Here is a 25,676-nt window from a genome sequence, read left to right as displayed (position 1 = left end):
TAATTTTTTCAATGAAAAAGAATGCTTAAAAGATGGGGCAACAATCTGAGGAAGAGGAGAAATGCTTAGGACACCCCTGGTGGGATAAAAGGAGGCTGGCGTCAGGACTGGCTGGAGAGTAGGATACTCCCGTTTTACTGAATCATAGCTGACTTTACTATAGTCTTATTCAGAAAACCTTGCACAACCAGAACCCAATGAATCCTAATCCTTCAGTAACTGGCAGGTTGGTAGTTTTTTCCTGCTAGTCAAAATTAGGACCTGTTTGGAAAAAAAAAAAAAATTAACACCTGCTTTACATTTCGGTTTCAGTTCCCACTCAAGCTATAAAAATCTGCCACTGCGCTTAGAGACTCAGAGGCCTCTCAGAGTTCCTATCATGGATCTAGGGAGACATCTTCAAATATGACAAAAGAGGGCACAACAAAGTGGTTAAGAGAAACTCTGGAGCCAGACTACCTGGGTTCAGAACCTGGCTCTTCTATTCATGAGTTCTGTGACCTTGAGCAAGTTACCCACCCTCTCCGAGGCTGGTGTCCCCAGGTGCTGCTGTGAGGATTTAGTATGTTAATACACAGAAAGCACCCAGTACAGCGCATACCCAGTACTCAACAAATGGCAGATGGTAGTTATACAACAAATACTATTATATGAATGGCAGTAAATTTTAATGTCTCACTTTAAATATTATAAACTACTAATATTGTACTATCAAATGATGAGCTCTGAGGAGGAGGAGCTCAATAAAATAAGATGCAACACCACAACTAGGTCCATGTACTGTTTCATAAAAAAAGCACAAATGACTCAACCTGGCCTGCATTTCAGCCCTCTTTCCAAGTTACGCAGATCTAAGCAGCCAGCCCAATCTGTAATTATTTTATTTACTGGTTTAACATTCATCTCTCCCTTCTAGAAGATAAGCTCCATGAAAATACACCTTATCAGTACTTAGAACAATGCCTGGCTTGAAATAGGTGCTCAATTATTAATAATTGAGTAAGTGACCCATAGAAAGAGGGCACAGCCCCAGTCTGCTCAGAAAATCATCAGGAAAGATAAAACCTGGGACAGGTGGGGAGGGGGATGGGATTAGTGAACACAGGTTCTTTCAAGGTTCTTTCTAATTCTGGGATTATATGATTCCAGTCTAATTAGTAAGTAAAGGGGTGCCTGGGTGGCTCAGTAGGTTGAGCAGTTGACTCTTGGTTTCTGCTCAGGTCATGATCTCAGGGTCCCGGGATGAAGTCCCACATCAGGCTCCGCAAACAGCAGAGTCTGCTAAAGTTTCTTTCTCCCTCTCCCTCTGCCCTTCCCCGCCCCCCATGCGTGCACTCACTCTCTCTCTCAAATAAATAAATAAATCTTAAAAAAAAAAAATTAGTAAGTAAAATCTTCCTATATGTACTTACCACCAAAGTGTAGGGGGAGAAAAGGGAAAGAAAAAGAAAAAAAAATCTTGCAGTTGGAGTCCCGGACCTCCTGTTTTAAACCCTGAAATTCCATTGAGATCCACTGAGTTAAAGAGGAAATGCCTTCCAAGGGCATTGTTCCCACACTGAGCAGGGCTCTAGAGAAATTGGTGGCATGGACTGGAGTTCTGCACAAAGGCAAACACATGGCCTGACCACAGGCTAACCAGAGGCTGCCCTGGCTTCCTTCCTGTGGTTCATGGCTGGGACGAGAGCCCTTCATGGAGCGAAGGGCCAAACACACCTTCCACTTGACTAAAGTCAAAGGCTAGGAGGGGATAGTTTGATAATCCCACTCCTACCCCACCCCGATGAACTGGGTTTCCAGGCATCGTTAACTTTGAAGGGAGTTAGGAATTCCAACCCAGGACCGGGGTGAAAACATCTTGTAAGATTTTGAAGGCTCTGCTTCCTCTATGCCTAATAACTGTGTTTTCTCCCATCCACTGCTTCTATATCTCTAGAGACTATGGAGGAAGAAAGCTAAGGTGATTCTGAGGCTTAGTGGGAGGAAAAATCTCAAAGGAACCACACGCCACGGCAGGGGTCCTCTTGTAGCCACACCCCCCCCACCCTCCCCACCGCTCTCAGGAGCCCAGTAGCCAGGGTAGAGTGAGTATCTAACAACACACACACTCAACCTGCCTTGGAAGCACTTCAAACCTAGATGCAGAGTCTTTTGGTGCTGCCCTGGGACCTTTCCTCCCCTACTCTGAACCCAGGATCCATTCAGTAGCATGTTGGGGGACCATGAGTTAGCCTTCAGGACAACCTGTTTCTCCTCTGTGGCACTGAGGGTCTCCCATTTCCAAGAATCCCACACTCCCTGGTGTCTTGCAGAGCACCCATAACAGAGTAGGGATTCAATGAACTCTTGGACTTGAAAGAAACATTAATGTTCTGGTCTCAGAAATCCTCCCTTTCGGTAAAAGAATGGAAAAAGAAACCCACCCTTTCCCAACTCAAGGATGGCAAAAGATCTAGGGCCTTTGAATAAATGGCTATTCCAAACTTCCTATCTGCTCGTGTCTTATTTGTACACCACACCTCTGAAGACTCGCCTTTGCTACAATGCCCCAAAAGGCAAAGGGCAAAACCACGTCTGTAACTGGGTTATGAGAGTGGCCCAGCGGGGTAGGTGGGGGATTGGCTCATATGTTAACTTCACTGGGCAATAGAGATCTGGCTATCCCTGCCCTCTGGAGCCAAACTCAGCTCTACAAACCCTGTAAAGCATCAGCACCACTCCTCCCCTCCCAGTCAGATCAGGCCTGAGAGGCAAGGGTCACCCCGTTTCCTAGGAGCTACCAGAGTTACAGACCAGAGGCCTCAGGAAATAGCAGGGGCGGGGGAAGAAAGAACTTAGGTAAGCAGGAGGAGGTTTCATCTGGAGCTGAACAGAGCATTAAGGGGGAGGTGGCAGAGCTGCCAACAAAGCTTTGGGAACAACTGTTCTTACCTGCAAGCTTCAAATGCCAGTCCACCACTGAGACCCAAACTACATTCGGAGTCAGACCCGCTTTCAGTGTGTTTTCCAAAGCCATTGGTCACACCTGCCAAGGACACACAGAGTAAGCCTTGGTGCGGAAATCCCCTTCCCCTGACCCATACTGTCGTGTGAAGCAGCTGCCTCGGGAGGGCTCAGTGAGGAGGGGTGGAAAGGGTGGCTCTTCCTTCCCACGTGGGAAATGGGGCTTGGGTGGCGGAAAGAACCTCGTGAAGATTTGGGGGAAATGTTGCCTAGAGCAATGAGCAGACACTGCATTTTCCTTCCCATCCCACTGGTTTAATTTTAAGGAAAACACAGCACACAGCTCACACCAGTTACTGTCATTTGGCTACAAAAGGAAATACCAAGACTTCCCTACTCCAGCTGGTTCCTAAGTCCCTGGATCTGCTTCTAATTTCAAGCCTCAATTATCAGGGAGTCTCCCCTGCCTCTTGGGGAGCCCACCCGCCTTGCCTCTTCAGATAAACACTCACACACCCTATCCATCACACAGCTGGCAACAGCTAGCTTCATTCTTTTGGGATGGTGTCAGGGGAGGTTGGGGCAGGGTAACGGCTGTGTCAGTCCCACCCCAAGATATCTAGCAAAGCTAGTCAGAGCTGAGGATGGGGGACTTCAACAGATCTAAAGAGCAGACCTGACCTGGCTGGCATGAGGAGTCAGAGTTCCCGGGGCTCTAGATGGGGATCTGAAATACAGGTCCCTTTTCCTCTTTAACTTCCACTTCTCCGTTTGCAAAGATAATACCTTCTTACAGAGGACAGTATTACGTATGAATAAGAGAAGATCTGTTTACAGAAGGGAGCCCTTTGGAGGCAAATGAAGGCTGTCTGGTCATCCCAGGGACATGATGCTCATGAGCTGCAGAGGCTTCAACTCTCCTCTCTATTACCTGATTCCTAATCACAATCCAGAGTCCTACAACTCTGGTAGCTGAGCCAAGAGCTTAAAGCTCCCAGTCACAGATACCTTGGCCAGAGAACTGTGGGGCAAGTTACACCTGTAAGAGCAGGTGCCTGAGCCAAGCTATTTGGACTCTAACCTGGCTCTGCCTCTAACATTATGGCTTCTGTTTAAATCACGAAGCCAGCTGCATCTCAGCTGCCTCGGCTGCCAAAGATCAACACCTGTTTTTGTGACACTCCACTAAGGTCGTACAGAAATATTGCTGGGTGCCAGGCCTCTGGAATGGTGGTGGATGATCAGATTCTAGCAGGTTCCCCAAGCAGTAGGCCCTCTCAGGTTGGATGAGCCTGACATCCAGACCTATTTTCTAATAGCGGGATTTTTCATTTTTAGAGCACAGCCTTCTCAGTGCTGTCTCGCTGCTCCTCACAGAGCGGAGATGACTACGGTAATTGCTACCATCGACCGCTGCCAACCAAGTACTTCACACAGGCTATTTCCAATTCTTAGAGCCCCGCAAGGGAGGTATCACCTGCCTCCTACTAGAAATAAGAAACAAGCTTGAAAGGTTAATTAATTTGCCCAAGCCTACACAGCTGGTCAGAAGATGGGACGTGAACCCTGGTCTGCCTAACTCCAGGCCTCAGACTCTCGATTCTATATACTAACCTACTGCCCTAATACACGGAGGCTTGGGCCAGACGGGGAAGGGAAGGTATTGCTAGAAACAAAGTGTTAGGTGGGAAGACAAAAAGCATGTGCTAGGCACACAGCCCAAAGCCACCACATAAAAGGACAAAAGAGCAACACGAAAACCAAAAGCCAAGAGCAGGCCTCTGCCACCAGGCAAGCTGCCCTCCCCCATCCCACTAAGACTAAACGACACTGTGTGCACCTCCAGGCCCACCTCACCGATCCAGCAGTGGCTCCTGACACGCCAAGAAGCCCCTCTCCAAACTGTCCCTCACAGGCACTCTGTCCTTGTTCCCATACACGCAGGCCTAAGCCCTTGGCTCCATCTACTCCCTGCTATTCTGCTTCCTCCCACAGGACCAGCTCACGCCCGCCTCCTCGTGGAGCCTTCCCAATTCCTCCAGCTCCTAGTCCCTGAACGCCCCCAGCAGTGCTGTCACCTAACACATAACCACGTACGGTCTGGCGCTCTACCATCTCTGCACCTCAGGACACCGTCTGGTCTCCCCCCGGACTGTGGACTGTTTCAGAGCCGGAACTCAGTCTGACTTACTGCATGACCCCCTGTGACCAGCTTGTGCTGGACGTGTAGTAAGGACTCTTAAGTGATGGAGCCCCGTTACCTACCTCTGAAGCCTCGTCTCCACCCATACCCCGGCCAACTCTGCGCAGCCGTGCTGGTTTCCTCACTGTTGCCCAGGCATGCAGGCGTTTCCAGCTCCAGGGCCCGTGCACTTGCTAGCCTACCTTTTTGAAGTGTTCTTCCCCTAGATACCCAAATAGCTCACACCTTCAACTCCTTCAGATCTTTACTCAAATGTCCCCTCCTCAGGCCTCCCCTGGCCACCCTCTCTACCACCACCCCAGTATCCCCTATTCCCCTTCCCTGCTAGATTTTTCTCCACAGCTTCTAATACAAGATACAATCCACTCATTTGTTTTTAGTCTTTCTTCCCTACAAGGGAGATTTTTGCCTTTTGTTCATTGATTCCCCCCCTGCCCCAGTGCCTATGACAATGCCTGACAGAAATATCTGATGAATGAATGAACTAAAGTGAAGGTAGGAACCACTTTATGGCATATAGCTTTGCATCCTCTCAGGGCCAAAGAGGGCCCCAGACACAATATGGCCATCTCGAATTACTTTCTCAAAGCCTTTTCCTCCAGGCCCCTACTCATGTGCCAGGCCCAACTGTAAGCTACGGAGCCCTCAATGCTTCTATGGGTGTCCAAAGGGACCACTGGGGAGGCAGCCAACTAGGGGAGGTGCTGGCTGGCAAGGCAAAGCAGGAAAGCAGATGAGAAGTAGAGAAGTCACAGGCGTGGTCACCTGTCTCCTCCTCCTGCCGGGGGGACCTCTCCCCTTCGCTCTCACTACAGCTCCTGCTCCTTGGCCGTTTCCGGGGGTGCCGTTCATCCTCGATGCTGGCCGGAGAGGCAGGAGAGCCCACTGCACCGTGGTCCTCGCCATTCTCCAGGGCCCTGTCAGGGCTCCTCTGGAGCTTAACCCCATTCTTGGCCTTCTTGAAGAGGACTGAGGTACGGCGGCCCACGCCACTGAGTGGAGCACCAGCAGGGGCATCAGGGGCCATGAGAGATACTCTGTTGATGCCATTGTCACTGAGCAGGCGTTGCAAGGGCTCACTCCCAATCTGCAGAGGTGATTTTTCCAAGAGCTCATCTTCTTCCACCTTTCTGGGCTTTAGGAATCGGCTTGGAGGTTTGCTATCATTAATGGGTTTCAGAGTAGGGGGATCCGGAGGGGAGTCTTGCTCAGACAGGGAAGGTGCAGGCCCAGTGGGCTCCAGGGTTGGTGGGGGAGGCAGTTTGGAGTCATCTGTTAGAGAAAAAGAGAACCTGCTTGAACATTTTAGAAAAAGTCTGCCCCTACAAACCAGATACTGACACTGCTAACCAAGAACCAAAGGCATGGGCTATTATAAACCTTGAGGCATATCCCAGGTCTCCTGTCTAAGGCAAAGACAATGTAGGATTAAGTTTTATCAACATTAGTAATTCTAAACCATGTGTATTAGAATCACCTAGGAAGTTTCTTAAAAATTCCAGTGTCAAGGTCCTATCCCAGACCAAATGAAACTAAATCTCTAACGATTGGTATTTTTTTAAAAAGCTTTACCACGTGAGTCTGATGAAATGAGTGTTACAAACCATTACTCCACACCTGAGAAAACTGAAAGCCACCTGGCTTCATCAATACTCAGGCAAGTTCAGCTTTATAGATCAGAGGTGCACAACTCTCATTCGACTCAAGTATTTTCCCTCTGTCAATGTATTTTGTCTCCTATCACCCAAGTGAAGCAAGCAGGACAAACACAAAGAGTAAGTTTACAGATGTGGGAAAATGAGAACAAGTAAGTTACCTTAGTGGTTCCCAAACATGTCTGTTCGTTTGCCACTGTGAAACTTTTAAAAATTAAAACTTCCAAGCCACAGCCCAGATTTGCTTGGGAATTTCGTTTTGAAACCCTCTGGGAGGAGCTGTTGCAGCCAGTCGCTGGGCAGGACTCTGCACTGCCACCGCCCGAGAGTGGGATACAAGTGGCATGCTGACTGCCACATAGGGAGTCAGGAAGAGTGACTGCCAAATGGGACCTCCCAGCCATGTCCTTATTCTCAGTCAACCTAAAATAAAATGGGCCATTCCTTGCAATTTGGCCCCTTACCCTCTGGAGATAACTCCAAACCCTTCTAGGCTGTGTGGATGACAGACCATCCCCAAGCTATAGGCTCAGCTCCCAGGACCTGTACGAGGAATACAATTCTGTCCCCAGTGAAGGGGAAGAACGGAAAGCAGCTCAGCTTTAAGGCTGGGTCTCTGAGAATCACCTCTGGATGTCTTTTGCAATCTGGCCTTTCTGCGTGGGATGGGGCTGTAGACTTGGCCAGCTGGGGTCAAAGCCATGAGGTAGCTCAAGAAGCCAGACCATCTTTAGGGTCTTTCTTCCTTTTCTATTCTCCTACCCCACAACCTAATCTGCCCTAAGGGCCTATCTACACGATGGTCTAAGGTGAGCTAATATTTAACTAGTATGTGCAATACAACCATATCACGTACAAGATACTATAAATACTTCTTTACTGGTTAGTAAAGACCTGCTGGGCCCCAGCCTCTAAAACTCCCCAAACCTGTCCACAATCTAGCAACTAAACATCCACGTCAGTGGTTCCCAGGAGCACACTCCAATACCACAGCCAACATCTACTCTGCTGAATTTTGGTCTCTACAGATTATTAAATATTTTGGATATCATCCCTGGATATACATGGAAGTGTGACCCCTCCAAGGGTTTTTGCTTGCCCACAAGGGTCAGACCTAAACTCAGGGAAGGATGCTTCCACTATGGGATTTCAGCTTAACCCTCACTCTGTTCCCTTGGCCTCCAACCCCCCGACTGCCCCTGTCTCTCACCTCTGTCCCCATCGTCTTCTGGCTCCCCCTGTGGGGCCTGCTCCAGCACAGCAGCATCCCCCTGGGGCCCTGCTGGCAGCTCCCCATTAGACACAGTCTTGTTCAGTGATGGTGGCTGTGGTGGTGGGGGTGGCTGCGCCAGCTTCTGCCGAAGGGCATTGATCTCCCTGCGCAGTAGGCGGACGCGGCGGGTCCGGGCCCCACTGGACCGCATGGCGCTCACCAGGTCCAATTTCTCCAGCAGCTCCTTCAGCTGCACCTCCGGGGACAAATGGGCCCGGTTCTCTGGGATGAGGATGTTGTCCACTGCCAGGGAGAAGGGAGGACAGAAGGGGCTGAAGGACCTGCCCAGCCCAAGGCAAGGGGAAGGGACCAAATCCTTCGGATGCAAAATATTCTCCTGGAATACCTGGGCCAGTGGCTTCCAGGAGCGTCACTGTGGGGCCTGGGCCCTGGTAACACCACTGCCCGGAGGGCAGCCACAGGCACAAGGTCAGAATCTGGGAAACATCTGCAGGAAGCAGTTCACAGTCGTAATTACAGGCTCCGTGGAGCAGGCACGAGGCAGCTTGGCAATCCCCCGGCCTGAGTGACTGGCTACTGCCATTGAGAAGCAGACAGCAGGGGCAGGCAGAGTGCGGGGCTCAGAGGCAATTCCGTTTTTCTGCTCCTCTACCTGCACTCTTCTCAAAGAGCCAGACATACACGAGCATTGCACTCTCCCTGCCTCATGCTCCAATGCCACAGAGAGGGCGTCCAGAAGAGGAAGACCCCTGGTAAGGATTTAGCTTTTTCAAACAGACAGCTAGTACCTGATTCCCTGTCCTGCCACTCAAGAAATACTCGGCGAATTAGTTCAACTTTAACTCTTGGAACTATTGCAGCCACAAGCAGGTATATCCCAGCTTGTGCCTACCCTCAGCTCTCCTCCTCGTGTCTACCCTATATAGCTCCAAGGCCCACCCCGATCCCTGGCTGGCTGAACTCTGTCCCTGTGCCTCCTCCTGGTCCCTCTTCTCCCCACCCATCCAGGCTTCTCACCGTCTTCCCAGGAGAAGCGGTAAAAGTCCTCCAATTTGGGTGACTCAGGCAAGTGGGTGCCCCTCTCGGGGTCATAGCCGATGTTCTCTGCCTGCCGCCGGGCATGCCGCAGGATGGCCCCTCCCAGGTCCCGCAGGCGGACAGCTGCTCGGTGGAAAATTGTGTCTTTAGCATTATACTTCATGCAGTTGGTAACTATAAGGTTAAAGTCCTCCTCAAACTCCTCCAAGGTGCGGTACAGGTGAGACTCCAGCTTCCGCCTCATAGTAGAAAAATCCATTGGCTTGGATATGAATTCCAGGTAATCTGGAACCTAAACATATAAAACCTGTACAATTACAACAACCATTTACTAGCCAAACAGGTGCACCCTTCACCGGCACTCTTGCCACCCCGTTTTCTGGTTTGGCACGCTGGCTCAGGCAGAGCCCCAGGGCCCTGGCCTCCTCTTGGCCTGCTGATCCCTCACCATGGGCAAGTCTACTAGCTTTGCCAGAAACCCCCAGGTTTTGTCCACCCTGCGGCCCAACTCCTTCCTGGCCTACTCAGACCCTGTTTCTAGTTCAGGAGGGGCTCACTGCTCAGGAAGTGGTGAGGGAACTTGCCTCACTCAGGTTGACAGGTTCGGCAAAGATATGTGCCGGATCCTTCTCCTGCAGCAAGTCCAGTGTGGTCCTCAGCAGAACGTTGAAGGGCATCAGCTCCAGCTCCATGGCAGCCTGCTGGACCTTGACCTGTGGAGGTGGAAAGAGATCAGAACACCCCCTGCAAAGAGGCACCCGACTTCTTTTTGATGACTATCACCAATCATGTTCAACAAATTTTCACAGGATATTAAGCTGACCAGTATATGAGGAGCAATCACCCAGCCCTCAGCCTAGAAATAATGACCAACAACTACCACTCTGTGACTGTTTCCTATGTATCAAGCACCATACCAAAAACTTACAATACTAAGTTAACACCTTCATGGTCCTTTCTAAATGCCAAGTGACATTCTAAACATTTTATGTAATATAACAAGTATATGAGGTAGGTACAGATGAGGTATTTTACAAAGAGGCACCGGCAGCACAGAGAGACAAGGTAACTGGCCTGAGGCTACACAGCCAATAATGGGCAGAATAGGGATTCAGTTCCAGATAGTCTGATTCTGGTGTGTGCTCTTGACCACTCTGCCACATTGCCTCTCTACTTAGATTACCTCAGTTAATCATCACAGTAACCCTGAGGGAGAAATGGCTATTCTCCCCATTTTACAAATATGGAATCTGAGGTTTGGAAAGAGTATGAGGAGTCACTAACCCAAGACAGGATTTGAACCCGGGTCTGACTTCATTCAAAGAGCACACTGATGATTTAAAATGTGATTTGGGCCAGAATTCTCACTTAGTATGCTGAGATATCGATCCCATCGGCCCTTAGGGCATCTGGGTTGGCCCAGGGCCTGGAGCTCACCTCCTCAGGAGGCAGCAGCCTTGTGCATTTACAATAGTATGTTGCACAAATGTGATTCTCTATGTATGCCCTAATGTTACAAGGTTGGGAAGCCATGGATTAGGCTATGAAATGTTCCTTCCTCCTGGTGACATCAAAACAGGCCTGCCTGCTTCCTTTTCCCTTTTATTTCTCTGAACAGAGGCAAGAAGCAAAGCTCAGCTGTGGGACCAGGCCTGGGATGGCACAGTTTGAATCCATGGAGAAGGTCCTGAGATGCCCTCCATGCCCCCCACACACACTAGGTACGGCAAAAGCTGCCCAGTCTCAGAGGTGGAAATGGAGGCTTACAGGCCTCTGCAAGAAGGACTCGTGCTGGGGCTGAACAGTGGAGGAGGGTTTGGAGAAAGAAAGGAACATCTTTAACCCATGCCTCTGAGGCATACAAGTAACAGCTGCTATTCCTAGACTAGAGAGAACAGTTTTGGCTTGTCATTTATTCAATTAATAGTATTTACTCTCTGCCACGTGCAGAGTGCACCAGTGGACACTTCAGGGAGGCAACGACTATCAATAATGATGAGAACGACAGCAGCTGACACTTCTATAGCCCCTACTATGTGCCAGGCACTGTTCTAAGCTTCTTATATATACTAAGACATCTCCTCTTCACAACCTTATGATGTGGGTTCTATTAATACCCCCATTTTACAGTCAAGGAAACTGAGGTATAAAGAGATTAAGCAACTTACCAATGTCACACGAGCACTAAGTGACAGAACCAGGACTTAAACCCAGGTAGTCTGGTGCCACAGCTCATATTCCTAACCCCTGCATTACACAACCTGCCTCAACATTCCCCATGCTTAGAGGCTTAGACCCTCCTTGGCTAGATTGGAAAATTTGAATGAGTCAAGACCGTAAGTGTTTTAAGGGCCAAGTGAAAACCCTCAGAAGCTCCCAGGCCAGCAGTGATGCCCATCAGAATGTTCTGAGAAGCTTTTCAAAATACTCAAGCCCAGACTCCGTCTGAGATTTTCTGAGTCAGCAAACTCCAGGGATGAGCCCAGGCATATGATGATAAGCCTCCGCATGAGGCCACCAGATGCTAAATCCCCACAGTTAGAAGCCATGTGCAGCATCATACTCAATACAGACTAGCAGGCCTTGGAGCCCCCAGTGTTGGGCAGGAAGGGGAAGAAATGGACACCAGGCAGAGGCTCCTGGCTCTCCTGATGCCACACTGACAGTGGGAGAAAAAGACCTTGAACAAGAGCCCTGGGGCTGGCGGCTCTTCCCCACCTGTTCCCGCTTGAGCTTCTCTCTTTTCCGAATCAGCTCAATCAGCAGCCTCGCCCGCTCCAAGTCGTGCCGGAGCTTCTGCCAGTATTTTAGCTCTTCCTTCACTGCACTTGTCTTCTCATCCTGCTCCCGCTGCAGGAAGAAAGGGAAAGGAAGGAGGAGCTGGAGGCCTGTCTCCTGCCCAGAGTTCTCTCCCTGTTCCAGACTCACAGGGTCTCAGCAGATAAGGGCCCTGCACCCTGGCTGACCCACGTTCCTGAGAGCCCTTCCGCCTCCTCTCCACCCCATGCCTTCCTCCTGCGCTTCCCCAGCCTTGCAGCAACATTTCTTAACTGCCCTGTGATAACCACGGCTGGAGTGAGAGCTGGGACTGCTCCCCCTCCCCCAGCCCCGAGGATACCAGGGTGCAGCTGTGCCCCTCAGGGCTGGAAAGAATTTCAGAAGGAAACTAACATACACCTTGAGGTGGAAAGAATTTCACCCTAGAGCTGCCACTTGGCTAGAAAACAAAGTGAAGTTCTTACTACAAGCTTGTACTAGCTGACCTGAACATACTTTAAAATACCACCAGCACCAAAAAACGTGATTCCTGTCCTAGAAGAGGTTACAGTAGAGTTGGGGGGAAGAGGCCCAGTTTTGACACACAAGGGCATAGTAGCACAAATATAATAAAAACTCAACAGATAAACTATTGAGAGGATATAAAATAGAGAGGATCTGAGTGGGTTGGGGTTGGGTCGGGGAAGGCTTCCCACAGAAGCAATCTTACTAGGGTTTCACATGGTGATGGACATAGGTGAACAAAACAGTAAGCAAGGCCTCTGCTGGAACCAAAGAGACCACAGGGAAGAAGTGTGAAGGCAGAATTAATGATTCTTTGCTTGGTGAAAAAAATGGCCTGGCCAGAGCAGATAACCTGGAGAACCACAAAAGCCAAGGAATATCCAGGATTAGCTGATAAGAAGCCTCAAATCCAGGCAAAGGAACCCAGATGTGGCCTGCCTGGAGAGGAGGAATATGTTCTGGAAAAGGAATATATTCTGGAAAATGGTGTGTGAGTAAGACAGTATCAGTTGCACAGCAAAGAAAGAATTAGAGGTGGAAGAAACAGAAAGCTATTGCTGAAACTGGAGCATGGGTGAGCAAGGGAGCTGTAGAATAGAGACAAAAGACCATATACTGATACACTCCCCGCAAAATAGCAATAAGGGATGATTGACTGTGGCTTGTTATGGAGAGAAGAATCAAAAGTAACTCCAAGAGTGGGAATGTCTGAGGTCAGGAGGGAGAAGGTTCCATGTCAATAATGGGGAGGGGCACCTGGGTGGCCCAGTCGGTTAAGCGTCCGGCTCTTGATTTCAGCTCAGGTCGTGGTCTCGTGGGATGGAGCCCCATGTTGGGCTCTGCGCTCAGCAGGGAGCCTGCTTGAGGATTCTTTTTTTTTTTTTTTTAAGATTTTATTTATTTATTTGACAGAGAGAGACACAGCGAGAGAGGGAACACAAGCAGGGGGAGTGGAAGAGGGAGAAGCAGGCTTCCCGCGGAGCAGGGAGCCCAATGCGGGGCTCGATCCCAGGGCCCTGGGATCATGACCTGAGCCAAAGGCAGACGCTTAACCGACTGAGCCACCCAGGCGCCCCCTGCTTGAGGATTCTTATCCTCTGCCCCTCCCCTTGCTCCCTCTCTCTCTCAAATAAATAAATCTTAGAAAAAAAAAAAAAAGGAAAAATATGTTTACCGAGAGGAAGGAAGATAATGAATTGTCTCCAATATCTGAATTCTAGGAAACAACATCTACATGGACATCTGCGGTTCCCCTGCCCCAGAAGGACTGATGGCAGAAAAAAGGGATGAGGACAAGACAAGAAACGTGGAACTATTGCCACACTTATTTACAACTATAAGAGCGCACAAGCTCTCCCAGCAAATGGGCAGGCAGTGGAGCCCCTGGGACTGTTACTACTGAGGAGTAAAACGTCGGGTCAGCACAAGGTGCAGTCAGCCGGATAGAGGAGGAGGGAAATGGGGTCATAGAGGAGAAGGAAAATGGGGTCACAGAGAAGCTCTTAAGACAAGGTGATCCACGGTGTCAAATGCAGCCTAATGGCCAATACGGTGAGAATGTGAGGTAAGGCTCGCTGGGCTGGGAGGAGGTGGCTGATGTTCTAGGGGAGCCTACAGGGGAGCAGGCAGACCACTACAAGGAGGGACCAGACACAGACTTGCACTTCAGGACTTTAGTTACAAAAGGCAAAAGTGAAATCAGAACTCAGAGGGCATCAGAGTCATGTAAAAGATTGCTTCATCTCCGGGGTGGCCGTGTGGAAATATTAAAAGGCAGAAGTAATGGAACAAGTGAAGAGGGAAAAAGAACTAAAGAGGGTAAAAAAAAGAAAGTAAAAAAATAAAAAAATTCAGGAGGCCTCCAATCAATTCAGAAAACACTAAACATGAAGCAGCTCTCTGTGGCTAAAAGGCCACCACAACTGGCCAGGCTCTGTGCTACAACTTAGATGGCACATTTGTGTGTTTTCTATGAAACATTTTTTGGCAGATGTTAGTATAGTGTCTTAAGGAAAGTGCTCCTTGTCCTAATTCATGCAACGCGGCCGCCTGGCCCTCAGTCAACCCACTTCTTCCTTTCTGCCATGTCTATAAGGTTTTCCCCACATATATGGAAAGCTGGGCTTGCTCTTCACTCTCCCCTAGAATTTGCTTCAAAGTCAAGCCTCTCCCATCCAGAAGGAGCAGCTGTCTGGTCCCAAGAGCTCTACGTGCTGGAGGTCATTCCTGGGAGATGCCACCTGGAGGGGTGACCACCTATAGGCAAAGGCTCTGCAGAGGGCTCAGGGAGGGTGTCCCAACCATCCCTCCTTCTCCTTCACACTCCACGTCCTCCATCACCTTCAATCACTTCACCTACCTGCTCGGCGTTTCTCTGGGACTGCAGGTGGGAGTGCAGGCGCCGGATGAGGGGGACGCCATTCCGTGCCTGCCGCTTTAAGAGCCAGTAGTTGTGAAGCCGCTGTATGAACTGGTTTTTCCTCTGAAAGGAGAGACCACTACAGATCTTGTTCAACCTTGAGCAGAGGCACAGGGAAGTGAAAGACAAGGTCAGTGGGCAGCCCTGATTACAGCCTCCTCTTCAGACCCTGGGTTCATTTCCAAACCTTATATATAAAGGAAGATGGAATAAAGTGGCCAAATGCCTGACCTCAGAGAAAGGCTTAAAAAAAAGACAGCAAAGTTAAGCAGCTCAGATTCAGCATGAGATAGATATATCACTTGATTTTCCACATCCTACCTTACAGTCCTGATTCTCCAAAAGAACCCTCTCCCAGGAACCCTGTTTCCTGTGGTCCTGGACTCCTGAAAAACAGGCCTGTGCCCTGAACTCTTGATAAGGGCAGCAAAACAGAGCAGGAACTTGAGTAAACCGTGGGCAATGTGGTCACTACCTCCTCTGCCCTGTGGCTGGGCGGGTCCCTCCCAGACCAGGGAATAGTCCATAGGCAAGCTGGAAGGGAAACTAGTAAAAGTACACCAGGCTACTGTTTTCTGAGCTCACATGCAACACCTTGGAGCTGTCCGACCTCGGGCTTTTCATTAAAGATTTCAGCAGCCTAAAAACGTCTAATTTTAAACCAAATGGGGAAAAAAAAAAAACTGGGTAAGAGGATGGAGAATCTGAAAACTTAGCTGGCTAAACTAACCCAACAGAGAACTCTTAAGGTCAGGATTTAAGACAATAATATGTGGGGGTTGGGAGAGGGTGGGAGTGAAAGGGGTAGGAATTAATGAGAGCCTATAATCTTTATCCTAATAGCCCTGTTGCAAGGTGGGTAACATTAGTCTCATGGTAACAAAAGATGGAAAGGCAGCTTAGGAACAGAGGCTGGATGAACTGCCCAAGTCACTAATGCAGGTAGAAAGATGGTGGAGCTGGGCGGGATGTGAATCGATGATCTCTCTGCTATACCATCCTGTGTCCCAAAGTTGGTTTTCCACAGAGTAAGCAAGGCCTCCGTGCCCCTGTTGTGTTTCCTCCACTTTTTCTCTTCATCTCACTCCACTGAAAGGAAGATAAATGTAGCTAAACAAGAAAGCAGAAGCTAAGGATGGGCATGGTGGGCTGGGCGTTGCTCACCCAGGCCCTGCGCCTTTCCACAGACGTTCCTGCCCCAAAGCCCAGCTTATAAAACCAAGGCCTAGGCCTTTCCCCAAAGAACAGATCCCCCACCAATGCCCATGCCAAGCACAGCTGCCCAGCTGCAGGCAGCCCCTCCCTCTACAACCTCTTGGCCATGGTGGGCTCCCACAGCATCTGTGCAGGTAGGGAAAAGAATAATAAAACAGCAGCAGCCGCAGTAGCCACCGTTTATTGAGCGCTTACTATTTACCAGGTACTGTGCTAAATGCTTTACTTCTATCATCTCATTTACTTCTCACAACAACCCTATGAGGCTCATTTACAAGAAAACTAAGGCTTAAAGAAGTAATCTGCCAAAGGTCACACAGGTAGTGACAGGAGCAGGATTCAAAAGCAGGTCTGTCTGATTTTTTCTTAGCCAGCATGCTATACTGGCCCCCGCAAGACATACCTATCAGAGCAGACATGACAACCGAAAAGTCTAGTCCCAGGGCACAGCCACCCTACAGATGTTACTAATCATGGAGCAACTCAACAGCAGGGAGGAGGGTAGCCTACAACAGCTCTGTGCCTAGAAGACATTTCCAGTTGACTGAATTCTAACCCCAGCCATGGCTCGCCACAAAAGCCTCTCCCTCCTGTTCTTCTCCACTCTTGCGTCTCCCTCCCAGACTGGTAAGTCTGGTTGTCTGTTCCCCTTACAACAACTCCTTCCCTGCTACCCTCCAGCACTCTTTTCTCCCTATCCTTTTCAACAAGAGCAACAGACAACAGGAACAGAGCCTGGAGGCATCATGAGCCCCAGCTTGTGGTTCTATGCTTCCCATCTGGTTCCAGCCCTTTGAACAGGACTTGGCATATAGTAAGTGCTCAATAAACACCTCATTGAGTGAACAAAGGAGCAAACAACTTTACCTCCTGTGGCTGCGTTTCTTCATCTGGGGGTGTGGGAGAAGGTGCAAGGACTACATTAGATCAATAATCTCCAAGATTCCTTCCTGCTCTAACACTGTTTACTTTCTAAGGAGTATCACCCTTGAGATGAGCTTCCACTGGAAAATCTTTCTGGTCTTTTGCTTTTCTGCCCTCCAACAGCTACTTCTCTGATGGTTAAAAATAGGTATAATGGTCCCTCTATAGACTCAGTAGGGACCGATGTGGCTTAGTTATACAGCTGAACCGAGTGATCCTCTTTCCCCTAAATCTAAAAGCTTCTTGAAATAGCACATCTTCCCCACACCACCACCCCCTCACACAAAGCCCCCATCATTCCCAGAACAGAGCTTTCTGGATAGCAGACACCCATACTGACCCCCTGAAACAGCGGTTCTCAGTTCTCTCCCCACGGGGGTTTTTGGTAACATATGTGGGGAGTGTCTGAGTTTGTCACAAAGACCATGCAATGACGGAGGGGATGCAAATGGCAGTTACAAAGATCAGGGATGCTAAACACTGAAATTTGTACGGGACATTCTTCTAATAATGAAGAATTATCCTGTCCCAAATGCCACTTGTACACCTGTTGAAAAATGCTGCCTTAGACACCCTTCACCTGGGTTTCTAAGCACCTTAACTGTTTGTCTCACCTTGAAGCAAAGGAAACACATTGCTCTCAGGGCACCATCGAAACCACAAACCAGACAAGGGTCCAAAGGAGAAGTCTAAATTTGAGGGCACAGAAGAGAACAAACGTTCACCAACCATGCTTGGGGAAGGAGGTCCTGGCTCAGGGCCAACACCAGGCCAAGAAGAAACCATCAGTCGATGGGGAGCACTCCTGGGCAGGCTTACCTGTAAGAGGGTATCTGTGGGACAGTGACCATGGGGACAGTGGAGGGCGTATCTCGGCCCACTTCCTCCGGCTCCTTCTTGATCTTCTGCTTCAAAGTCATCTTGTTCTTCTTGGGCACCCCCTTAAGGGGGCCACCTACCCCGCCTTGGCCTTCATCTTCCTCCTCCTCTTCTACGTCTTCCTTCTCTTCTTCCTCTCCACAGCCCTCCTTCAGCCCTTCCTCCTCCCCAGCCTCACTGAGGTTCCCAGGGGAGTCACCCTTCCTCCTAGCAGTGGCAGCACCTGGCGGTGAGTGGGCCTCACAGTAGGCGGTCTTGCGTACTGTGAAGATGGTACCGTTGAGGCTGGTCTCACGCATGGGCTCAATCTTCATGAAGAGCCCAGCCCGCTGTGCACATGTCACATGGAAGGCTGTGTAGCAGTTCACCTTATGGCACTGGATGGCTGCCCCCAGCCCCTTCTGCTTGCAGATATAGCAGGTTAGTTTCCAGCGGGCAGGTGGGATGTTGTCGATGCCCTCAATGGGCTCCAGGAACACGGTGTTAGCGAAGCAGACTTCAGGGATCCAGATGGCACACACCACATGCGCCCAGTGCCCATCGCTGGTCTGTTTGAAGGCGCCGCCCTTATTGGGGCAGAGGACGCAATCCACGGGCCGGGAGGGAGACTGCAGGCAGCAGCGGCATAGCCACTGGCCCTCAGGGATGTAGGGGACACCGTAGCACTCCTGGTGTACAGCCAGGTTGCAGATGTCACAGAAGAGAATGACGTTGCTGTTGTGGCATTCGTCGTCCAGGCACACACAGCAAAAGGCGTCTTCGTCAATAAGTGACTGCTGGGCGCCACTGCTGCGACTCTCCAAGTACGACTCCTTCTCAAGCCGGTCTACCAGCAGCTCAAAGGTGTCTGCTGACACCAAACTGTGCCCATCTACACGCCGCTTCTCATTCACCATGTCCAGCCAGGCAAGGTCCTCCTCATCCATGTCATACTCTACCTCTGCATCCAGGTCTTCAGGTGGCTTCTCGATGTAGCGGTAGTAGGCAGCAGGCAGCGGGGGTGCTTCTGGCTGGCTGCCTGAGTCCACCATGCGAAAGCTGGGTTGCGGGAGGTGGAAGGAAGTGCCGGACGCATGCTTGGAACAGGACTCCTTCTTCTTGCCCTTGGAGGAGGGTTTTTTGGACTTGCCAGGGAACTGCGGCTGCTCACTGTTTTCCTTGTTGCTATTGCATTCGGTGATATCCTGGGCGGTCAGCTCATCCTCTGTGATGATCTTGAGTGGGTCATAGATGCTGATTCGGTGCAGGCGTCCATCAATGTCCACCTCGACGATCCGCTGGGCCTGGGCATATGTCAAGGTCTCCCGAGTAGGTGAGCACTTCAGACTGTAGGGGGATGGGGAGCGCCGGCCCTCGGCATTCTGCCGCGACTTCCGGCGAGGCTTCCTCATGGCACCTGGGAACCAAGGGGACAGGCCTAAGGAGAAACCAGGAGACTGAGCTGAAGGTTCAGGCATGCACTCATTCACCCATCCATCTGATCAAGTGGCCACCAGGAAGACTGTCTCTTCCCTCTGTCTGAACATCCTGCCCCTCAGACATCCACACAGCTTGCTCCTTCAAGTTTTTTCACGAGCACTGCTTCTCAATGAGAGCCGCTCTCTGACCACTCTTATCTAAAACTGCAAACCTCTTTCCGCCACCAGCAATCTTTCATTCTACTTTATTTTTCACTATTAACACTCACCATTTTTTATTATGCTATCTAATTTGCCTATTTATCATGAATATTTGTTTCCTTCCACTAAAATGTAAGCTCCATGAGAGGAAATATTTTTGTCTGTCTTATTCACTGCTGTATCCCTAGCACCTGGAATGCTGCCTGGCTCCTAAATAAGCACTCAATAAGTATTACTTGCATGAAAGGAGAAATCCAACATGCACGATCCCTGCCCTCCAGGTGCTCCATCTAATTGAAGACACAGAAAAGTAAAAAGATCATTACAATACAACATGGGGAGACATCTAAAGTTCTAATGATGTACATAAGGCTGTGGGATAGCTAACTATGCAAAAGGAGGGGGGAGGTCAAGGGTTCTGAAAAAAAGAAAACAAGAAGAGCAACCACTTTCAAGCTCTGTACATGACCAGTGGCCCCACCATAGGATCAAAAGCTCACAGGTCTAGAGCCTCTCCCAACCCATCTTACAATAACCAAAAACCCTATCCCCTGACCACACCCAGGAGTGAAGAGGCGAAGGCACCTGAAATGTCTACTATGTACAGTCTACAGACTTCAAACTACAGTATGCAGGGTTTTCTCTGGAAAAGGCAGCATTCAGGATCCAATGGCTAGTACATCTCTAGGCAGAAACACTGGAAGCTCTGGGAGTGGCCCCCAAGTGGCACTTAAGTTTTAAGTGGCCTATCTGGGACCCTCATTGGACCTACGGCCAAGGTGACTGGGGCAATATCTGACATAAACTCTCAATGCATTCTGTTACCTCAAAAGTTCCTCTCTCCCCAAATACTTACATCTAGTCTATCCTTGTGCAGCAAGGAGAAAGCCCTAAAGTTTCCCACATCATGACAAGCTCATAAAGAGCTGTGGTAGCAGTTACTACCAGGAAAGACATTAGGGGATATGGTGCCCCAAGGTGTGGGCAGAGACTTGGAAAAGTACAAACAGTGAGAGGATTTCAAAGAGAAAAGAGTTTGTCACCTTGGTTGCAGGATCTACCATCTTTATCTATAAAGCAGAGATGATGATGATGATAATTTAGCACACTTTTGCGAACTATAAATCCTCTTTACTTTTTAAAAAAATTTTTAATGAGTCTCTACCCCCAACATGGGGCTCAAACTCACAACTCTGAGATCAAGAGTCGCATGCTCCACCAACTGAGTCAGCCAGGTGGCCCAATCCCTTTTACTTTTAAAATTTCTCTCAACTAGTTTGGGAGGTAAAATAGGTATTATCATCTCCATTTTACAGATGAAGAAACAAGCTCAGAAAGGTGTCACTCAACCCAAAGGCAGTTAAGTGATAAAGCTACAACTCAAACTTGGATGATGTGTTGAACTCCTCTCACTGGGAAGAACACCACAGAGATGCCATGGTCTGGTACAAAACGAGGCTCTGGGGCACTGTCTAGGTCCTAATCTTGGCTCTGTGTGACCTGGAGAAAGTCACTTAATCTCTCTGTGCCTCCAGACTCCACCAGTAGAATGAAAATAAAATCTACCTCTTCAGGGTTGCTATACGTTAATAAGGTATTATTAACATCCTTATTTAAAAGGCTTTCCGGGGCACCTGGGTGGCTCAGTTGTTTAAGCGACTGCCTTCGGCTCAGGTCATGATCCTGGAGTCCCAGGATCGAGTCCCGCATCTGGCTCCCTGCTCGGCGGGGAGTCTGCCTCTCCCTCTGACTCTCCCCCTCTCATGCTCTCTCTCTATCACTATCTCTCTCAATAAATAAATAAAAATCTTAAAAAATAAAAAATAAAAAATAAAAGGCTTTCCGATCCCCAAGTGTGACTGAAACAAACAAACAAAAAAACAACTTGGCTGAGCAACAGTGCCAGGCAGGCACACAACCCATTTGGGACAAAAGGCAACAGAATCATCACAGCAATTCTGTCCAGGTTCCAGAGGCCCTTGGCCACTACATGCCTGACAAATGCCAACTCCCTGGGGGGTAGCCCAGGCCAACAGACCTGCTTCACTGCCCCCACGCCCTCATGGGCAGGGAGATCCTTGCAAAGGTGTGGAAATCTACCTCGATACTAACCTGAAATAGTTTAGACAGAGCGTGTGGAGCCTCCTTTGTTAAAGCGCCGTATATTCTTCCTCCCTACCTGCGACCGCCTTGGCAGCTTTGGTTAGCCCTCACCCAAGCAGCAAGTATCTATGGAAAACCTCTTGGGACCTACCGGAGCCTCTTGGCACTGGGAGGGCAAATTCTGGAGAGGGAAGGGCTGCTGCTGAGGAAATGAGTTTCGCCCACAAGGAGCTTACAGTCCAATTTTTTGGCGGGAGTTTCTCAACCCACACAGCCCTTCTCACAAACACACCTCCAAATACCCCCAACACCCCCAGGTCTCCTCAGCACCCCCTAAGCCCCCACTCGCCCACCCCACCCACGTCCCCGAAGAACAAGGAGTTTCTGCAATTACACTGTATCCCCTGTACCCCACGAGAGACTCATGAGACAGGGGACAACCCCAGCCAAGGCTCCTGCCCCTTTAATGGGGCACCTCTTCCAGAAGAATCTTGACCCTTCGGAGGAGAAAGGAGGGAAATAACATCACCTCCCCTGAGGGGAGGGGGCGAGCGCGCCAGAGACAGACTGACGGGAGTCCGACCCTCAGACAGAGAAAGCTAGCGCCAGCGAACCAGCGGGGCAGAGAGGCGAGCGCCCATTGGTCGCCTCACTTGCCCGTCAGGAGAAACAGGGGGGCCAAGGGACGACCAGGGGGTGGAACCCTCCTCTGGTCTGACCAATTGGAGAACATGGCGGGGGCGGGGTTCGGCGGCTCGCCAGCCAGGGCTGGGGGGGAGGGAAACAAGATGGCGGCTGCGGGAGGGGGTCCTCGCTTTTCAGCTCCCCCCTCACCCGCCTTCTCCTTCCCCGCCACCGCCCTCGCTCCAGGAGAGCGCTTTCGCGCCGCCCCCGCCCCGCTCGGGAAGCCCCCCGCTTCCCTCTCCCCGCCCCCCCCCCGCGCAGTCCCTGGTCCCCGTAGGCCCCGCTGCCCCCGCCCTCGCTCTGTCCGGCCCCGCTGCCACCCCCATTACCTCAGCCGCTGGCCCGGCCCCACCGTTCGGGGCCCCTGGGCGCGGGCGGGCCGGCCGTCGAGCAGGTCGGCGCGGCCCGGGGAGCGGAGCGCGGCCTCCTCCCGCGCTGGCCTCCGCGGCCCCCGCCGTGCCCCCTCCTGGCCCGCGCTGGGGCCCCGGCCCGGCCGCCGCCGCCGCTCCCGGGGGAGGAGGGGGAATGAAGCCGCCGCCGCCGCCGCTGCCGCCACGGAGCCCGGCCGAGGGGAGGGAGGGATCAGCCCCCAGGCAGGATCCGCCCCTCCGGCCTCCCCCCCGCCACCTCCACCCCTTCCCTCGCTCCCTCCCTGGCTCCGCGGGCTCTCCCGCTGAACAGGAGCGAGAGCGCGAAAGAGGGGGGAACGGGAAGAGAATCCCCCCGCCCGTGCCCGGCGCGGCGGCGGCCGGGGCGGCGCGGAGAGGAGCGCTGAGCCGCCGCCGCCACGGGGCACCGTCCCCGGCTCGGCCTCACGGTGGCGGTGCGGACGCGGCAGGGGCGCCGAGCAGAGACGGGGTCTGCACCCGCCGTGGCCAAGGCTCGCCCTGGCCCAGCCCGCCGCGGGGCGAGCCCCACAAGGGAGCGGGGGGCGTTGGGGTCTGGTTGGGAAAGACGGGGATTCCCTAACTGTAGAGTGGTCAGTCGTTCCCTCCCCCAGCCCTGTGGGAGAGGTGACTGCGGTTTGGGGCTACAAACCCCCTCCCCGACTAGAGGGCCCCTCCAGAGGTTAAGCCAGGGCAGTTATCGGAGTCAAAACCGGTCTGTAGTTTCTTGGGGTGGAGGTACCTGCACTACTCCCAGAAAGTCGCCCTCCCTCCCCGGCCGTGCTCTGGTCCGGAGGACAAAGGTCTAGCGATGTCCATCCCCTCCCCCAGTGAGGACAGCCGGAAAAGACCCTCTGTTGTGTACAGGTGAGCGTCTTGTTCCCCATAGGACACCCTTCTTAAGAAACAAACCTGACTTTTCGTTATGTGCTATTCTCTCCCTTATGCGTTTAAAAGGAGTAAACATAAAAGTTTGACAGTCTACTGAAGGACGTCTGGTAACTCGTTTGTCACTGTAGACACGGGAAACACTCTCTCCTTAAACCTGGTTTGGCTAGGAATCGGTTAATTTAATGCAACAAGCGGCTTTCTAAAAGACTCTTGACAAATGGCAACTTCAGACTTTTAGATGTAATCACACTGGCTTTTGTTTCGATAAGTAAATTTAAGAAGAGGAGACGACTTCTTTGCCATCCCCCCCCACTTCGCCTATAAATCAGAAAGCTTACCTCATATGACTGAAGTCTTAAGTACCAATATTTAATGATGTGTATAAAAGATGTATGGATAGACTGCCTTTCAATGTGAAGATGAATGACATATTTTGAAAGCGTTTCCTCTGCCCGCGCTGGTGGTGTAGCTTGGTGAGACTTTTCACAATTTCTTGCCTGGTTCTGATGATCAAGGACATCGATTCTAAAGTCAGAGGATGAAAGATAGTCTTAGGATGCAAGTCTCCCAAATGTTTAAACGGAGCATATTGCTACTTTTGAAGTATAGATGTTCATTATCCTAAGGAATTTAAAAAATTATGTTTTGAATTTGAAAATTTGATGAAAGTAAGGAAGCTAATTGTATTACAAAGATTTTTTCTGATTACATGGTAGCACCTTGTAAAAGTGATAACAAAGTGATAGCAAAATTCTGTTAACCAGTTTTCTGAAAGAAAAGGGAGTGTCTTGTGGAGCTAAGCAAGGGCAGGGCAATGTTTTGAAAACTGTGATGATGAAGGAGTATGAATTAATGTCAAGTGTTCTAAGGCTAGGGGGAATAATCATTTGGAGGGAAGGTGTAGATAAAAGATAATTAATTGTGAAAGGGAAAGCCCCAGAGGCAAGAGAATATTACAATTACTTTTAGTTAAGGGGGAAAAAAAACCCTGAAGACTAAAAGAAACAAGAATACTGAATTTCATTTCTTCTTCTTTTAAAATATGAACTATATCTATTTATACATATGACCAGTAACTTTTATATCTTGGTAAATGTTCACAAAATTTATTTAGCACAGTTCCTATTTGTGTGATTGGGAGCTATCTTTTTCCACTAAAGTTAATGAATAGATACCTTGGGAAAATGCATTGGTTTTCACTTGCAACAGTTAAGTATAAAATAATGATTTAAATGCTCTTGAAAAAGCATGAAGTTAATACATTTGATTTCCAGTTCTTTCTATTCAGAGTTTTCATAGTAAGACCTTATGCAACGGAGTGTTTCTCTTCTATTTTCAACTTCCACTTTTTTAATGGTAACATTACAGTCATCCTCAACTTTTATTTTTTGACATTCATTTTTGACATTTATTTACTTATTTTTGACATTTGGGATTGGTTTCTGTTAGTGTAACTCCACACATAACCAGTTCACAATGATGTAATCTTAAATGTAACATGGGACAATTATGTCATTAAAAACAAATTTGGAACATGTATCAAAAATCCCAGAGGCACTAAATTTAATTAACTTTAATCTTTAGCTATTGTAAAGAGCTTAAATTCACTAGCCCTCAGCCCTTCCATTAACCCATATAGCAATTAAGTTCAACAAACACAGGCACAGACTTTTGTTTACAAATAGTTGTTTTTCAAAATTTTGCATTTTTGAGTAGAAACTAACTTATTTGGAGTGGGAGCATGTTTTACCATTTAGATCTAAAAGAGGAAACGTGAATATAAAAATTTCCCCCCTCAATTTTTTTTTCAGCATCTCAGGATATCTTTGTCAATGCTTTCCTATTACCATTAGTTTACCGAGGCAAGAAACCTCTGAAGGGTCAGAAGCAATACCACTGGATTAATAAAATATGTACGATGAGAGAAGATAGGTTTTGATTGATTGTTACATTATTTTTAATAGAATATTCCTTCCTTAGACCTTGGCCAAAAGAAGTATGAAACCATAAATGGGAAGAATGTTTGAGTTTGGAATCATTGTGATATTTTTATACCATAATGAAATGGTTTAAGAATATAATATTTGCTTAGAAAAAGGAAAAAGTTTAGGCTAACAACAGGCTTTAAACTGAATACCACACCTTCTAAATTTAATTCCATTCATTTATTCCTCTAGCAGACACTTACTGAACACTTACTG

The 25,676-nt window shown here is 49.5% G+C and overlaps 1 protein-coding gene across 5 annotated transcripts in view; it reads right to left on the bottom strand.

Moving 5' to 3' along the window:
* The window catches only part of BRPF3 (bromodomain and PHD finger containing 3), a 37,460-nt gene extending 14,816 nt beyond the window's left edge, over positions 1-22,644 (bottom strand). For 2 of the 5 annotated variants that reach the window (XM_034991817.1, XM_034991814.1), the window contains exons 1-8: positions 17,733-19,525; positions 14,715-14,871; positions 11,792-11,923; positions 9,658-9,786; positions 9,053-9,365; positions 8,012-8,317; positions 5,912-6,418; positions 2,932-3,025 (exon numbers count right to left, since the gene is read on the bottom strand). In XM_034991817.1, the coding sequence (XP_034847708.1) occupies positions 2,932-3,025; positions 5,912-6,418; positions 8,012-8,317; positions 9,053-9,365; positions 9,658-9,786; positions 11,792-11,923; positions 14,715-14,871; positions 17,733-19,249 (3,155 nt within the window). In that variant the 5' untranslated portion in view covers positions 19,250-19,525. Of the gene's footprint in view, positions 1-2,931; positions 3,026-5,911; positions 6,419-8,011; positions 8,318-9,052; positions 9,366-9,657; positions 9,787-11,791; positions 11,924-14,714; positions 14,872-17,732; positions 19,528-22,527 lie in introns of those variants that run through there. The other 3 variants (XM_034991815.1, XM_034991816.1, XM_034991818.1) reach the window with 3 other exon arrangements.
* Positions 22,645-25,676: the final 3,032 nt, after the last annotated feature.

The sequence above is a fragment of the Mirounga leonina genome, unplaced genomic scaffold (assembly GCF_011800145.1).
Source record: "Mirounga leonina isolate KUSES-001 unplaced genomic scaffold, KU_Mleo_1.0 Mir_53, whole genome shotgun sequence".
Lineage (NCBI taxonomy): Eukaryota > Metazoa > Chordata > Mammalia > Carnivora > Phocidae > Mirounga > Mirounga leonina.
This window is presented reverse-complemented; position numbering and strand designations above follow the sequence as displayed.